This window comes from Hydra viridissima, unplaced genomic scaffold, assembly GCF_058129835.1.
Source record: "Hydra viridissima isolate aposymbiotic clone 2 unplaced genomic scaffold, HvirCarnegie_v1 scaffold_11, whole genome shotgun sequence".
Lineage (NCBI taxonomy): Eukaryota > Metazoa > Cnidaria > Hydrozoa > Anthoathecata > Hydridae > Hydra > Hydra viridissima.
In genome coordinates, this window is record NW_028324310.1 from 8,096,060 (window position 1) to 8,113,525 (window position 17,466).

General features: G+C 28.9%; 2 protein-coding genes across 4 annotated transcripts; both read right to left on the bottom strand.

The window, feature by feature from the left end:
- Positions 1–3,619: 3,619 nt before the first annotated feature.
- LOC145191299 (uncharacterized) lies at positions 3,620–7,951 on the bottom strand. Its single transcript, XM_090066591.1, has 9 exons — positions 7,796–7,951; positions 7,585–7,698; positions 7,077–7,235; positions 6,743–6,873; positions 6,556–6,652; positions 6,200–6,300; positions 5,740–5,903; positions 5,515–5,655; positions 3,620–4,088 (listed from the first exon to the last, which is right to left on the bottom strand). Exons 1-9 carry the CDS (start codon positions 7,886–7,888, stop codon positions 4,000–4,002), a joined length of 1,089 nt encoding a protein of 362 aa, XP_089922717.1. The 5' UTR covers positions 7,889–7,951; the 3' UTR covers positions 3,620–3,999.
- A 375-nt stretch (positions 7,952–8,326) lies between these two features.
- LOC145191204 (serine/threonine-protein kinase Chk1-like) lies at positions 8,327–13,387 on the bottom strand. 3 transcript variants are annotated; one of them, XM_090066588.1, is made up of 15 exons: positions 13,156–13,387; positions 12,789–12,880; positions 12,082–12,181; positions 11,834–11,957; positions 11,582–11,646; positions 11,358–11,427; positions 11,089–11,195; positions 10,903–10,984; positions 10,723–10,827; positions 10,466–10,547; positions 9,849–9,974; positions 9,494–9,650; positions 9,177–9,308; positions 8,792–8,896; positions 8,327–8,707 (listed from the first exon to the last, which is right to left on the bottom strand). In XM_090066588.1, the coding sequence occupies exons 2-15, from the start codon at positions 12,863–12,865 to the stop codon at positions 8,639–8,641; spliced, it is 1,401 nt and encodes a 466-aa protein (XP_089922714.1). In that variant the 5' UTR covers positions 12,866–12,880; positions 13,156–13,387; the 3' UTR covers positions 8,327–8,638. The 3 variants fall into 3 exon arrangements, with proteins under 3 accessions (XP_089922714.1, XP_089922713.1, XP_089922715.1); XM_090066587.1 differs by lacking the exon at positions 13,156–13,387 and having other exon boundaries at positions 12,789–12,931; XM_090066589.1 differs by lacking the exon at positions 13,156–13,387 and having other exon boundaries at positions 12,056–12,181; positions 12,789–12,883.
- Between the last annotated feature and the right edge of the window lie 4,079 nt (positions 13,388–17,466).

Genomic DNA, 17,466 nt, shown 5'->3' on the forward strand with positions numbered 1-17,466 from the left:
CATCTTCTAGACCTTTATGCAGATAAGAAATTAAATCGGACAACTGCTTAAAGTACTCATAAATTTTATGCTCAATGATGACTTAATTTCACATAGCCTGTCAAACATAAATGTCAATGCTGCATCCGCAGAAATTAAGTTAGCATCCTTGCAACAAAGTGACTCAACGGCTAATTTTACCGGCAAAAGTGCTGAGATAGTTGCTGAAACTGTTTCAAAATCAGTTTCTGTAAAGTTTTAAATCTATATCTGATTTTTGAATGCATGACTTTAATTTGTAAAAACATTCGAGGATTGCTAATAGGCTATTCCATCTAGTTTTGGAATCTGCAATTAAGTATTCTTTACGAAATTCGAGCTTTACATAATTCTGTAGTACCTCATTTTTAATGGTGAACATTTGAATATTTGCACAATTTTCTTTACTTTTTGTATAAGGGGACCGATTTGACTATGTGTTATTTCTGTATCTTGTTCTTGTATATCGTAATTCATCGCTAATCCTTCCTCGTATGTATTTGAAATATTTTCAAAGGCACCATAGTTTTTGTACTCTTCGGCATCTGAATATGAGTCGAAGTCTATTGATTCATTCGAGCAAAAGGTTCTTTCTTCGTTGTTTCTTTTTTATATGGAACATCTACAACTGCAAGTTGAACTGCATGGGCCAAACACAACTGCTGAGCAGCCGGTATTAATTTGCCTACTTTTTGCCTAACTGCTGCGCCATCATTTGTTAAACAAACAATATTCTTTTCTAATGACAAAACATACTGATTCAATTTTTCACCTAAAAGTAAGAGATTTTTCTGCAGGTAAACTTCCAATGATTCGGAGAAATCCTAAACTCCAAAACTTTGACTCCGAGTGAAGATTCACGTTTTTGTATCTCCGGTTCCTTAAGGAAGTCCACTCATCAAAAGTAATACTAAATCCTTTTCCATTTAATTTTTATTCTGAAGTTTTTTTAGTTACTAACTGTCGAATAGTTTCGCTATAACTAGTGATAATTTTTTGTATAGTCGTGGCGGACTTTGGAAGTTTATCACTTAAGTTTAATGCTTTTAATGATTTCCAAAGGTCATCGGATGTTATGAAAATTCTGAATGGAAGCCCATCAAGTTCTGTCATTCAAGATAAGATTACTGCCAGCGACTCTGTGGTAGTTTTTTTAAAATATTTAGTAACTTTTGGAGGAGGCGTATCAGATATTGAACTAGATTCACCAAGAAGTTCAATAGCATATCATTTTCGTATTTATACATCATGCTTTTTTTTAAATGTGTATGAAGGCCGCTTGTTGAGCCACCTGCTGTTTTTATAATTTTTGCGCATTTCTTACACTTTGCAACTATGCCCTTTTTCATCTTTGAGAAAGAAAAACCAAACAGAAAATTTATCTCCGCCTTTTGAATGCTCAATAAACTTTTAAATTTCACTCTCCATTGGCTAAATTATCTCAATTTGTAAATATGTGTCACATATTTTATCCTCACAATGTTTATATCAGTCACATGATGTGACTGATATAAACATTTGATATTTAAATGAAATAAATTTAAATAAGTTTAAACTTAAAAATGTTAATTTTTTAAACTTACCAAAGTTGTTCTTGGTAATTATTTTAAAAAAACTATCAAAGAAATAGGTATATAAAGATTTTGTAATTTGTAAAAATGTGAACTTGTTTTCTACTTTTAGATCCTCGTCGTATAACTAAAAAAGTATAATCAAGAACTGAAAAACTAAAGAATGTTTAACGCATTGCTTTAAAGTATACGCACTTATGATTGTTTCAAAAAAGAATAAAAATAATAACCCGTAATTATAAACCTCCTGGGAACTTAAATGATTTTAAAAATGAGTCAAGTAATAACTAGAAGAGTTTCATTAAAGAGTTGTCAATGAATCAGGATTTGACAACTTTACTTTTATATATTAGGTTTTTACTCAAACAAAGAGTTTAAACACATGATAGAATAAAATATATTTTAAAAATAAGCAACAAATGTCAACGAATTTTAGTTTATTTATAATCTGAAATACGACAACACGATACGTCTCAAAAATAGTTGCATTTTAGTATCTACGTAACTGTTGTAATACTTTAATTAAAACTTTCGTTATAAATCAATTTAAAAAAGTACATGAAGTATACAAATATTGCTAAATAAAATAAAATAACAATTCAAATACCGAAATACCGGTATTTAAGCCTTTTAATACCGGTATTCGAAACTAGACAAAATTGACCGAAATCCCGGTTTTCGGTATCCCGAAATTGGATACCCTAATTGGATACTTCATAATTGTTCGCTTAGCTGTATTTGGAACAGCTCAATTGAGAAACGTACATCATACAATCTTCTCGATGAAAACTCCTCAAGAAAGATTACTACTAATTCAATTCCTTATAAACATCCCTGGGTTGGGTATCTTGAAACTGCTCAATTGCAAAATTAGCATTATATCATCTCATACGTATTACAGTATATTAACTACCTCGTGTGACGTGTCAGTATCGTATAAAGCCACATTCAACTGTACCCGGTGTTGCTGGAAGCGTTTGAAGACTGAGACAATTAGCACAGACAATAAGGATACTAATTAAAAATCAGTAGGATAAGTTCTACAAAATGATGACTGCATTCCAAGTGAAACAATCTAATTAACTTCTGCCTAAATAAAACACGCGCATTTATTCTTCCTGTGTTGCTTGGCGTTTTATCGAAACATTGTATTCATTCAATCTACAAGATCGCAATCGCGTAGTATATTTGAAACAGCCGTTGTCTGAGCCTCCCTTGTATTTACAGGTATATTTGAAACAACTAGAAGCTAAATCACTAACGCCCCAAACACGATTACTGGTAATCGATCGACCAGTTCCGTGCTAGCTACATATCTGAAAGATTTCTGTCCTAATGCACAGCAACAGATACATCATTAAAAACGTCTTCTTTTATAATACACAAGTGACTTTTCTATAACTCAATTGTGTTCTGTCTAATTTAGCAATAAGGTCATGTGTTATGATTTTCTTTCTTAGTGTTTTTGGACGATTTAAAGATTGTGAATAGCCTTCACCTATGTCAATGTCACTGCTAGAAGATTCCGTAAAGATGATAAAAGTTTCAGCAAAAGATGATAAGAGAGATGATAAAAGTTTCATCTCCTTGATTTAATTAGCTACAATGCACTCTGACGAACTATGTCAAACAAAATAACCAGACTGTCTACAAGTTGTCTCGTGCCTGCCCGCCTTAGCATTTCGCGAGGCTAGAATTATTTTGTTTTTAATCTCCCATTTTTAAAGGCTGGGAGAAAGTTTTTGATTTTAAATAAAACATTCAAAATTATATATTGTACGGTTCTATTTAACGTTTTAGTTGGGATTGGATATTTAAAAATGATTTTTTAAAGAAAATTTGCAGATTTTGAAGACCTTATATGGAACAAAATTAGATACGGAATGAATTCATGTTATACTCTATTGATTTTGTTTAAAAGAATTTGAAGTTTTGTGGAATAATTCACAACAATATTGAATAAACTCTAAAACAATGTTTTGTAAAATTTAACAGAATATGTTGCTAGCTAAATATCAAACTTAACAGAATATGTTGTTAGATATCAAACTTCTTTAATTTTCATCAAGTATTAAGAAAACACTTCAAATATTTTTTTATAAAACAGAAAAACGTGGCATTAGCAAAATAAAAAAGCTTGGCTTTCACATTTTCATCTCACCAAATTCTCAAAAAACCAAATTCCTCAAAAAACTATAAACAATTTAAGGACAGTTTTACTGAAAAAAAAATAAGGTTAGATCAGCAGAGAACCCTGGGGACAATGCCACAGCGGAAGCAAAAACAAATTGATAAAATTCTCTTTAGTTTTAAGTGTGAATTAAAAAACTGCAATCATCGGCTTATTTTGTATGAATCAGACGATTGACACACAAAAAGGGATAATTTATCTCAACATATTAATGGTAAACTAATGAAATTCTTCGCTCCATTCTTGAATAGTGGTTTTCTTCAATAAGGCTTCATTAATCACTCCATCAAATATACTAAATACACCACCTAATAAAAAAGAGAAAAAAGGTCAGAGAATAAAATTACGTCATGATTGCAGCTTTCGTTATCGCGGCTTCTTTGCAAAACGTCTAAACATAAATTAAAATCAATTCTATTTGGGTTTAGCGGCGTGTGAACAGTCTTACTAGAATAAGAAATGCTAGTTAAGCTTGAGCGTGTTTTTTTTCTTCGCAAGTGATCATTCGATATTTAAAGCGTGTCAGATATTTTCGGTTTGAAACAAACTGATATTACAACAGATTTCTTTGAAAACTTTTTGACTAGACGGAAAACTTAATATGCAATCATCCAATTCTTTTTAATTTTTTATTATTACTAACCTAAGCATTCCCAGCACCTGAATGTATAATTTTACAGACTTTGAATCTATTTTCAGAATTCAAAATGTTTAATTTCAAAAACAATCCCTATTGTCTTATAAAACAGCTGATAAAAATTCAAAAACGATTGGAGTAGTTCATTTTTTTGTCTGCTTTTTGTCCTCCAGGAAAAAAGGTCAAGATCTTTAGAAAGTTTTCTCACTTTTCCGTACATGTGGAATCTGCAACTCCTTCCGTACATGTAGAATCTGCAACTCCTTCCGTACATGTGGAATCTGCAACTCCTTCCGTACATTTAGAATCTGCAACTCCTTCCGTACATGTGGAATTTGCAACTTCTAGGTTTCTCATACTTTTAAACTCTTCATCTGGTAAAAATTTCTGAAAGATTTGAAGACCTCACCTATCGATCCTGATTCACTATTAGCTAAAACGAGCAAACCTTTTTGCTTGCACTAGAGCAATTACCTAAATAACTACAGCTTTGTTTTGTACATTAACGCGCAATTCTTAAATTTCAACAGTTATATTCTATGGTGGTAAATATGACATGTTTAAACCTCACGTAAAATATATAGTGCACTAATATAACTCAAACTTAATTTAGCGATTAAAAGAATTTTCACGGATTTTATACACCCTAAATGATTGTTTTTCCTCGTTTTTTTTTGTGTTTTTTTTTTTAACTTAAATATAAAAATATAAAGGATACAAAAATTTAAACATTAGTCAAACATAAAAAACTAGAGATGTAAATATTTTACTAACCTAAGAAATAAAAATTAAAATAAATTTAAAGTTGTTTTGCTAAAACAACTTAAAATTTACTTTAAGTGTATTAAAAGCGAACAACAACTTTTAGTAAAAGATAAAGAAAATTATAAATATCTACTTAAAAGTTATGAATGAAATCTATTTGCTTTTTTTCTCCAACAATTTTTTCCACGTTTGCAAGGTGAATTAATGAACGAAAAATTATATAAAAATTATAAAAACGAATAATTCCCGCCTTACAAGAACAAACTATATGAGTAGAGAAAATAGGGAGTATACCAAACTATAATTTAAAATAATCAAAATTTAAAGTTTACCCGTATGAACAAAAAGTACACGATTCCCCTTGAATCGAGATGGGTTCTTTACCATTTCTGTGAGCATCCCTTTGACAGCCTTTAACGTGTATGTGTAATCGAGTATAATACCAGTCTGCTGGCTAATACTTATCAATAAATCTGGAAAAAAAAGCAACAACCTTTCATCAAATGTGAGGTCTATGATTGATTAGGTATAAGATGAAATTATTAAACATGGATTACCTAAATCTTTAGGCGTAGTTGTGGCATATCCATCCCCTTTATATCCGTCAATGATGTCACATATCTCGTGACTTTCAGTTTCATAAAGACCGTATGCGCTGAGCATGTTATTAATATGGTTATAGAAATATTCTCCGCAGTCTGAAACACAAACTCCGTGCACTCTAGAAAAAAAAATCATCTCTTATAAAAGATCATCTTTTATAAAAAAACTAAATGATCCTTTTTAAGACATGTAAATTTTCAAAGTTACGCGTAGAACATTTTTAAAATTTCGCGTACAACATCGGTAGAAAAATGTGTTTAAGTAGCCCATGTGTGAACGAATGTAAATGCTCAAGATCATATAGACTAATAAATTATTGTATTTCATGACACATGTGATATACTGTAGTTATATGAGAACTTGATAGCCATAAACACAAAACACCGGTTGTCAAATCTTAAAAGTAAATAAAACCTTAATTTTTCGCCAGTAAGATAGTTTGCAATAGCTAAACCAGCTAGTGTTCCACCACTACCTGTTGCGACAACTATATCATCAAAGTTCAATGTGACATCCTAAAATTGATTTTTTAGTTTATTTGAGATTGAAAAAGAAACATAACTGATATTTTATAAATTGAAAAAGAAACATAACTGAGTTTTTTTAACATGGACGTGACAATCAAATTGTTTTCACAACAGAACGTAAATCCTAATGTAAAAACCAGGTCGTTACATGACATTATGTAAAATGAATAAAAAATGCCTGTTTCATAAAGCAGAAATTTTTATTCCTTTTAACAAACCAGAAACTAAACATGGCAATATTACTTGCTCCAGCAGCTCAGCGAATAGGTCTATAACCCCAAAAGTCCCCAAAGAATTTGAACCTCCCAGAGGAATTATATATGGCTTCTCTCCTTTTTCACTGAACAGCATAAAAAATTAAAAAAATCCAAACAGTTCTTGTCAAAAAAACAAAAAAACAAAATAATGAAAAAAAATAGTTTATACATACACAAGTGATTGGGCAAGTTTATCTATCCGAGCACTTAATCCATTAGCCAGTGATTCATAAGGAACTGTATAACATTGTGCATTATATAAGCGATTAATGAGCATGTTTCCAGAGCACAACTTAACATCTTCCTAAATATTTAACTGCAGCAAATACTAAAATATATTATCAATAGAGCTCATATTTTAGTAAGTTTTATATAAATATTTTGTAATTTATAAACCATATAAATTTAATATTAAAAAGGCCTCTAATTATTCTAAGATTACTTTTTAGAAAAGAAAAAAACTTCTACTTTAAAGCTTATAGTTCTAAAAAAGAAGATTTTTAGAACCTGCTTACGGCTTCTGTGCAAAAGATGACATTTCAAATTGAGTTGCTTGGCAGCAACAGCTGTTGCTCTGCAGTGATTTGACTGAAGACCGCCGCAGGTTATAACACAAGTGCTTTTTTTTGTAAGAGCATCAGCCAAAAATATCTCAAGTTTGCGAACCTAAAAAACATTCATATTAAAAAAATGATTATGTAGGAGATTTCAAAATTAACTTCTTTGTCTTTGACATTTACATAGAAAAAATATGTCTGTAGCATTTTTTGTTTTGAAAAGGCTACTGAGAATCTTTGGATCAAATGTTAGTCTCAAAAAAATTTTCTACACATGGTTTCTGGTCTCCCCATGCTCTCCTTTATCCCTAAATTTAAACTCTGGGCTTAGTTTCAGTACATTGTACAATGTACTAAAACTAATGAACACAGTTGGAGTTAAAATATGCAGTTTACATGAATCTTTTTTTATAAGATATTTTTAGAAATTTCCAAGTTTTTTATCAGATCATCTTTACCTTGTTGCCAGAGAGCATGTTTCCTGTTAAATCATCTCGTTTAATATATAAGTCAAAGGGGTTTGGAACTTCATTGAAAAGCCATCTCTCAACGGGAGTATTTTTATTTGCAAGCTAGTGTGTAAAAGTAAAACAATAATTTAAAGAACTTGTTAAAATATTTGTTTTTGATTAAGAAAATATTAACTTTTATGCCTGTAGTAAAACAAACCTTCACAAAGTGTTTTGGCTGAACTCTCAACTTAGCGGCCCATGAAGGTACTACATAATCAACTAATGGCAAAAGTGTATTTTTGGCAGACATTAAAAAAAATATACTAAAATAGAAAAATTGTTGACATCAGACTTTCAAGTACATAGTTAACTATAAAATAAACTATTATAAAACAAAAATTTGTCAAAATGCTCATTTTGAAGATACCAAAACTATTTACACATATCTCTAGATTTATTTATATATATATATGCATCATTCATTTTAAGATTTCAAGTTTAACAAAATAGAAAATTCACAACTTTAGCAAATATTTAAATTCTATGATTTTTGACAAATTTTGACCTGTTTTTTAAAAATAGCTTTTAAACTAACCAACTTTGACTATGGTAATTACTTTAATTATGTGGGATTGCTCACAAAAATAGTTAAAACAGGTGATGAAATTTTGACTTTTAAAAACTATATAAACTAAATAAATATGATAAATATAAAGACATGGTGACATTTAAACTACAAAACCAAAACTTTTAAGGATTCACAACCAAATCAAATCAAATCCAAACCAAACCAAATCAAACCATAAAATAAATTACAAAAAAAGTATAGACTAATCTCAAACAAAATTATGTAACAAACATGATATAAAATATGTTTTTTACAAAGTTGAACTACCTTAAAGAAAATATACAAGTTTGATATTTCTAAAATTGTAAAATAGCCCTATATAGCTGACTCAAAAAACATTTTTTAAGGTAAATATTGTTAAATACCTTAAAAAGTTAGCAAATTATTGAAAGTCAGTAGCAAAGAAACTCAAACTTTAAAAGTCAAAAAAAATTAGACAAGATATTGCGCAAGAGATCCTTTTATAGTTTGAAATTGTCTTTTAAATTCCAAGCCATCACCCTGTAGAAAATACAAACAAAAGATTATTGATACTGATGCAAAATGAAAAATGAAATTTAACAATATTAAGGAAATCTATCGAACCTTGGATAACCTAAAATCAACAAGCAGTGGACGCTGATTAATTTCTATCAAGTTGGTTAAGTAAGTTAAGGTATGTTTTCTCCTATCATGACTTGTTATACGAATCTGAAAGAATAAAAACTCCTCTTATGAGAACATGCAGATTGAGTCCCTATTTACTTGGTTAAGTTTGCTAGGTAAATTGAGATTCAATTTGCTTTATTCATAAGTTTAAAAAACATAGATATATTTAAAAGTATTTCAAAAAACATAAAAGCCACTTTTAACCATATCTAATAAAATTTTTCATCCACTTTATAAAGATATAAATATCCTGATAACTATAACTCGTTCATAAATCATAATAACTGGTTTTCCGTTATTTCTAAACAGTTTTTAAATCTACCTGATTAAGTGATACAAGTTTATATTGAAAAGAGAGTTCCTTGAGAATTAAAGATAATTTTTTAATTGCTTCCTCCAGTGTCAAAGCTAGATTAAAGCGAGTCATACGCTTTGCAAGATGTGCCATAGGATTCTAGACATTAAAGTAAGAGTTAAATTGAGCCTGCAACTTTTTTTGACTTTAGGGTTTACATTTAGGGTTTTCAATTTGAAAAAACAAGACAAAAAAAAACATGTTAGGCATAGTTAAAATACCATGTAACAATAAATAGTAAAAATAACATAAATACCATACAAAAGATTAACTCTTTAAAATACCTGTGAAGAGCCAGGTGTTAGAGATATCTGACTAAGTAACATATCCTCAATATTAACTGGTTGAGAGTACCATATACCCTGTTGTTCTTCCATAACTTCTTGAAGCTCGTAATCAGAAGAAGCAAAGGAGGGTATTGGTTGAGATGAAGAGTAGTTACTAGTAAAAAATTGTACATTACTTTATCTATAGAATAATTGAAAATACAGGTTTAAAATAAGGATGTTATTCCTCTCATATTAACAAAGTAATTTGAAATGTTTATCCTTTCTTTTAGCTTATCATTACTGTGTGTGTGTCTATGCACATGTGTATTATAACAGGATAATAAAAAAATTTAAACTGTTTCTAAAATACCGCATTGTCTTTTCATTTACTGGTATTGATATGGATCGATCACTGGAACAATGTTTTTTAAGCAAAGGAGATTCACAATTTGTGAGACAGTTATGTGGACTTTTAGTTTTCATGGATCCATAATTTCTAAAGTAACAATAATCACATTATCCAATGCTCATAATAATGCAGTAAATAATCACATTATCCAATGCTCATAATAATGCAGTAAATCCGCATTATTATGCACTTGAACTTGAACTCTATAGAATTTTGGTGAGCAATCATCAATCCACACCTCAAGCATTAAAAGTAATGATGTATAATTGACTATATGTTAAGAAGTTTAGAACCTAATATTATGATACTTGATGAGATGCATTTTTGAAAAAACCATATACTTTTTCAATATCGTGTGTATGTACTTATTTTTGATGTTTCTAATTTAAATTAAAAGGAAAATATAAAAATTATTTAGTAAACACAGAACCATAACCATATTACAAGAAAAATTTTTATAAAAAAAGTTAAAACTGTTCTTAATAGTAAAACTGAAAATTAAATAATTAAATAAGTAAATTGAATAATTCAATAATTGCAGTAAAAAAAAAATTAAAAGAGGTGCAAGAAATACATACCCATTAAACCATTTATCTTTTTTAATCTCAGTTATAGTGTATCTTTTTGAGGGAACAGGATGAAGTAGCTTCTTTAGAAAACCTTAAGGTATAAAAAGCTTAGTTGCTTTTTAAAAGTTTCTCAAATAAATAATTCATTTGTATCAAGAAAATTTAAAAAAAAACTCTTTCTTGTTAACTTACATTCTTAAAAGTTCAAATGAATTGTCTGTGTTAAAACAAAAAATAATAATATTTCAGTGAAGAAACTAAATAACCTAATGAAACAGTATTTATTTTAGTCCATGGTGTGTGAATTAGTTTTGAGTGTGACCAGTCCTTGTATTCTTTACAGCTCTCAGTTGGCTCATCCCATGGCAGCTCTTAAAAACAGGAAAAACTGTCAACCTTCTAGTTAATATTTTATTTTTTTAATCTAATTTAAAAAAAGAAAAAACCTCCAGCAAGCATTGCAGTAAGAACTATGCCACATGACCATATGTCTGCAGGTTCAGCTTTATACTCTTTCTTTTGTAAAACCTAAAACAATTTTATATTTAAAATATTTACTAGTTAACATTATATTACTACTATTTTTTATAAATATAGTATATTGATGAACTGTAAAGATATTTTAACAACACCTCAGGAGCAACATAGGGTGGAGTTCCACAACATCTTTCCAAAAGACGCTCAACTTCTTTGTAACGGAACACAGTAGACAAACCAAAATCTGTAATCTTTAGGTTACCTACAAAAACAAAAAAAGGTTTTTCAAAAAACAAAATTGAACTAAAAATTAAAAACTATATAAAATGCAAACTATTTAACAAGGATGATATATTGTAATGATGGTGTAATAATAGCACCTGGGAGCTGTGCCAACTTGAATCACACAACAAAAAACCCATACCATCCACATCCAAGAGGAGATTTTCAGGCTTGATATCACGATGAGTTACTCCCTTGGAATGAATATACTCCTAAATTTTAAGAAAGCAAACCAAACACTTAATTTGTTATTTTTTAAATATTTACTACTATATAATCATAGCTTTTAAAGTGTTTAATAATAAAGCATATCAAAATACAAAAATAAATGATAAAATCACATAACTTTGAATAACAAAAACATACCAGTCCATTTATAAGCTGCTTAAAATATCTACTTGCTTGAGCAATTGGCATTCCAACATCTGGTTCTAAAAAAAACAAAACTGACCATAAATATTTCTGGACCAACCTTTTAAAGGATTTTTCAAAAGTTGTCATAAATAAAAGTTGTCACATTTTTTAAAAGCTAAAAAAAAAAAAAATCTTCTTGGCAAGGAAATATAATTAGAGTTTGTAAACAGAAATAGCAAATGTAAGTTTTTTTAATGCACATACCTATTCTGTCAAAAAGCTCCCCACCTGCTGCATATTCAAGGAATAAGTATACTCTATCCTGTTCTGTACGTTGACCATAAAACTTTATAATATGTGAATGTTGTAACATTTTATGAATGCAAACCTAAAATAGAAACTTACTTTAATTTCTTTGAAAAGAGAAAAACATTTATTTAAACATTTATACAAAAAAAGTTATCCTTTACTGAAGCATATAATTACTTATTTGAGTACAAGTTTCTCTGGACCTCTTTTTTAAGACTGTCCTTGTTTCCAGCCAATTTGTCAGCATTTACTATTTTTACAGCCACTGCTTCTTGTGTCTTTCTATTTATTGCAAGCCGAACCCTTTATCAGAAATATAAAACACCATTTTAGAACACAGACAGATGGTAAGTAACTAAATAATTAAAAAGAATGAGCAAACTTTTCATTTCAGTAAATGAAATTTTTAAGATTTGATCTTTATAAACAAGCAAATTATATACTTATACACTAAATTAATATACAAATATTTGCAATTTACATCTTCATTGTAAATTTGCCACTTTTAAGATTTAAAACTAAGGACATCTTTCAAATGAATACTTTTTTCATACCATATATTTAGAGTATATTTTAATCAAAATCTTTAAACAAGCAAGATATGCTCAACTCTCATTTCTTGTGGAAAAAAGATACTTTTAAATATATCCTGATGTATTTATTCTATAGTAACTTCACTTAGTCAATTGTAAAACAATAATTTAAGTTAACAACAAAGAGTTTTAAAAAAAGAAAAAAAAAAAAGCACCATAACAATTTGTAATATAAACGTTATTTATTAACATAATGGAGCTAGCAAGGTAATTTACGTTTTAATGCTATAATGAGTTGGTTTATATGCTCTCTAAAACCTTTTTCAGATTGTGTTTAAATATTTACTATTTAGAAATTAAAAGAAAATAAAACATACTCTCCATAAGCACCTTCCCCAAGTGTCTCAACAAAATCCCAACCTTCAACAAATGGTTCAAACACTGTTGTAGACATTTTATTTTGTTGTAGCTTGTTAAAAAATTTTAAGTAATAAAGCTATGGCACTTAAATTAGATAAATAGTACATTTATTACTACATGTTAAAACATAGAGTGTATATATATATATATATATATATATATATATATATATATATATATATATATATATATATATATATATATATATATATATATATATAAAAGAGGTACAACTTAGTTTCTAAAGTTTTTTACTTGGATAATTCATTGAGCTACAATTACTTATAATACTTTGGTTTAATTATTGAAAGATCAGGTACTTACCTACTAAAAAAACGGATGTAATTTCTATGTACATTACGCAGATATGCACCTTTACTAAAGAAACTTAGTAACGTTGTTGAAATAATTATTTTTTTGGATTTCAATTAGAGAAGTACAATTAAAAATAATTTCTTTTAGGCATATTAAGAGTAGACTTTAATTCACTCAAAAACTATTTTCAAAACACGCATGTGTACTTTATTTGTTTGCCTAATCAGCATATATCTTCCGTGATGAGATTTTTAACTAATAAAAAAAGTTTGCATTATGTATTTTAGTATTTGAAGGAACAGAAAGAAAAAAAAAAAGTTTAAAAAGTACCAAACAAACAGTCAAAAGTAAAGAACTTTAAAATCAAGTAAAGTAAAATTGATGATGTACAGCCTTTTCTTATCGCTTATTTCTATACAGAGGTATCTTTACTTGAGGGAAATTATATCGAATACAAACATTGAAAAAAAAAACTCGTTTTATGGATTTAAAATCAGCGGTAGTAAAGCAGTAAAAAAAAAAAAAAAAAGTACTTGCACGCGGTATTATTTTCGATCAAACTGTGTTCTGCAGAGGGTGCCCTCCAACTGTGCTGTAGGCACATATCAATCAGTAATATACAGATATTTAAACAAATATCATAAATTTGTTGTCCAGCAGTACGAACCAACCATCCGAGGTGTTGGGGTATGCTAATCCTCATTTGCAAAATTCATTAAGCCCAAACTTATGAACGATGCAGAGTACTTTATCTCTATAGTTGGAACTTCTATCAGCATCGACTGTTGTTTCTAATAATATACACTTACTTTAAGGAACTGATACTTTAATCAAACGTTAACTAAACGGTGTTTTCCGTTTTTTATTACTTTCTGATATTACTTTGTTAGTCAATTTGCACGCTACTAAAAAGGTGACGTTTTGAAGATTTTTTCCATTTTGTTACATTGGAGTTTGCTAGCAGTCTATCATTGGGTTTTTTGTATGGTATTAGACTTTATTATGAAGTTTGCGACGTATGTTTGCAAGGGCGTATGTTGTATTTTCTTTTTTTTAAAACCTCTTAAGGTGGCTTCACAGGAAATAAAAGGTGTAAAATCAAAAAAAAAAAAAAAAATTGAAAAACATGATTTTTGAGACTTTTAACAATGCTGAAAATGATGGTACAATTATTTTTTAATAATTTTAATTTTTTAAGCAACAATTTTGCATTTTGCAGGTATGATATAAAGTAGCTTCCTTAGCAACGCCTATAGCAACGGAAAAAAGCAGTATGAAAACTTTTGTTTAACCACTCTTTTGGTATGTTTTCGTGTTCTGCAATTATAAAAGATTTAGTTTAGAGGCTAACCATGTTCAGTTTTAAAAATAAAACCGTTCCACTTATTAAAATTGCATCATTTCACGATCATTTAATTACTTCTTGTGACAAAACCATTATACTAACACAAGTTGTGTTGATACAATGTTTACTTGAAATATTTTTTTAGATTAATAAATTAAATATATAATGGGTAATTATAAGAATACTTCAAGATCTAAGAAGAGAAAATTTAGTGGTAACAAGCACACCAAATGTATTAAAGATACGAATGTAACTGGTAACTTGTCTGAAAATGTTTCATGTATCAGTTCTAAAAAGTTAAACTTTGATGTCGAAGATACAAGTAATGCCAACACAAATGATTATTTTCTTCTTGTTAATTTTATTTTTATCAAACAGTTATTTGATTTGGTTAGTGCATGTCCTGATTGTAAAAGTAAAGTTAACATCACAGATGATTATTCTAGCAGAATGGGTTTCTCCCATAAACTTATTTTAACATGTACAAATGCACAATGTTCTTTTACATACAGTAATTTTGCTTCAAACATTGTTAAAAATGATAAAAAAGGTAGAAACATGTTTGATGTTAACCTGAGAATGGTAATTGGATTCCGTGAAATTGGAAGAGGACACCAACCAATGGTTAATTTTTCACGACTTATGAACATGTCATGTTTAACTGTAAATGCTTTTGACAATATAAGTAAAACCGTTAAAGAAGCGTACAAAGTTGCTTCAGAACAATCAATGAATGAGGCTGCTTTTAATGTTAAGCAAGAGTCAAAAGAAAAACTTAACTCTGGAGAAGCACTTGTCCAAGTTGCTATTGATGGTTCTTGGCAAACACGAGGCCACTCTTCATTAAATGGCGTTGTTACAGCCATATGTGGAGGAAAATGTTTAGATACACAAGTACTGAGTAAATATTGTAGAGGTTGTCAAATTTGGACAAATAATAAAGGTTCTGCAGCTTATGAAACATGGAAAGCAAAGCACAAATGTAGTCTTAATCATACTAGGTCCTCAGGAGCCATGGAGAGTGCTGGTGCAGTTAATATATTCTCTCGTTCTCTCTTGAAATATGGTTTAATTTACAAATACTATCTAGGAGATGGTGATTCTTCTTCTTTTAATGATGTTGTTGCAAGCAAACCATATGATGTTTTTAGTATTATGCCTGAAAAATTAGAATGTGTTGGACACGTTCAAAAAAGAATAGGTTCACGTTTGAGAAGTCGACGCAAAGTGTCATATGGCAATAAAAAATTGTCTGGAAAAGGGAGATTAACTGAAGCAAGTGTAAATACATTACAGAATGCTTTTGGTATTGCTATCAGGCAAACAGCTGCAAAACAAAATTTAACTGATGAACAGAAAGTGTATCAAATGAAAAAAAACATAAAAGCTGTTTTGCGCCATTATACAGATTTTGAAGACAAATCTCATCGACATATTCTTTGCCCAATTTGTCCAGATAGCTGGTGCAAGTGGAAAAAAAGTAAAAATGCAGATGCAGATGAAAACTATTCTCGTAAATTAAACTTGCCTGAATGGATTTATAAAATTATTAAGAAAGACTTTGATGAATTGAGTAATGACAGTTTATTGAAAAAATGTCTTCATGGGCAAACTCAAAATTGTAATGAAGGACTAAATAATATCATCTGGTCCCGATGTCCTAAAAATGTTTATGTAAAGACAGATGTTCTTGAAATGGGAGTAAACTCAGCAGTTCTTTCTTTTAATGAAGGTTCATCTGGTATTTATCGTGTATTTAAACATTTAAATCTAGACTTTGGAAAAAATACAATAACCAGTTCAGTAAAAAAAGACTGAAAGCGGTTACAGAATATGGTGAAAAAAGGACAACCAAAAAAAAAAAAAGAAGAAAAGAGTTGAGAGGAATTAGGAAAGGTTGGATTGATAAAGATCAAGAACAATTATCAAAAAATAGCTACAAAAAGGGATGTTTTTAAAACTTTTTTAACTTATTTGCCTTATATCTAAAAATGAAGATTTTAACATAATTTATAAACTCAAAACACGATATCTCAACATTAAAAAATGCTTAGACCTTCAAATTTTCCCTAATTGTCCAATACATATATATGTAGAGAATGAACTAGAATCTTGATAATTGAATGAATATTTATTGATTGCTAAGTCTTTTTTTGAACCCTACCCCTAAAAATTAGTCAATTTTCAGTTTTTAGGGACTTAAAAGAAATGTTTTTGTTTTTATATATTGATCTTAGTTCATCCTCTACCTCATATATCAGATAATAATATTGCAAAGTTGCGAGTTGTTTTAATTAGCCATTCTGGTTTAATCGTGTTTTGAAAAATAAATAAATATATGCTTTTTTATGCGTTTTTTATAAATAAAGTCCTCTTTTTTTTTTTTTTTTCAATAAGCATTTATATTTTATTGTTATTTTCATTAAATTGAATTTATAAAACTGATTTTAGAACAGATTTAAGTTATTTTACTAAAAAAAAAACATTTCCTGTGAAGCCACCTTAAAAAGTAACTATACTTTGTCAAATTTACGATTTAGAGAATTTGATGATGTATGATAGCCTTATCTTATCGCTTATTTCTATGCAATGACTCCACCAAATTACAATAACGAATATATCACTTAAGCTCTCCATCTCAGTGTATATTCTCACAGCAAAATCAAATTTTTAATTTCAATTTTTCAAATGCAAAATCTTACCATGCTTAAAGATTTTATAGTAAGTGAACAATTTTTAAGTAAGAAATGAAGATTTAACTTTTTTGACGTACACTCTCATTAAAATTGTTGATCTATAAATTTAATTTTTAATGTTTTTTTAACTAACACATTTATTTAAAAGTTCGTAACATTTTGTATCAATGATTGAATGCTTTAAATATATAATTGGTTAATTATTATTTAAACTATATTGTAGCTAACTATTACCCCCCAGATTTCTCTTCAATTTGAGTCAAATAAAAATTGGAGTTT

What these genes read in the sequence shown, in the direction of transcription:
- LOC145191299 (XM_090066591.1), bottom strand. Translation starts at nt 7,888, where the DNA reads ATGTCTGCCAAAAATACACTTTTGCCATTAGTTGATTATGTAGTACCT. An exon ending in TCGCTGAGCTGCTGGAGCAA is followed by an intron (nt 6,301 to 6,555) that starts GTAATATTGCCA and finishes AATCAATTTTAG; the next exon opens with GATGTCACATTGAACTTTGA. An exon ending in TGTACTTTTTGTTCATACGG is followed by an intron (nt 4,089 to 5,514) that starts GTAAACTTTAAA and finishes CTTTTTTATTAG; the next exon opens with GTGGTGTATTTAGTATATTT.
- LOC145191204 (XM_090066588.1), bottom strand. Translation starts at nt 12,865, where the DNA reads ATGTCTACAACAGTGTTTGAACCATTTGTTGAAGGTTGGGATTTTGTT. An exon ending in TCTCCTCTTGGATGTGGATG is followed by an intron (nt 11,196 to 11,357) that starts GTATGGGTTTTT and finishes TTGTTTTTGTAG; the next exon opens with GTAACCTAAAGATTACAGAT. An exon ending in AATAAATACTGTTTCATTAG is followed by an intron (nt 10,548 to 10,722) that starts GTTATTTAGTTT and finishes TTATACCTTAAG; the next exon opens with GTTTTCTAAAGAAGCTACTT.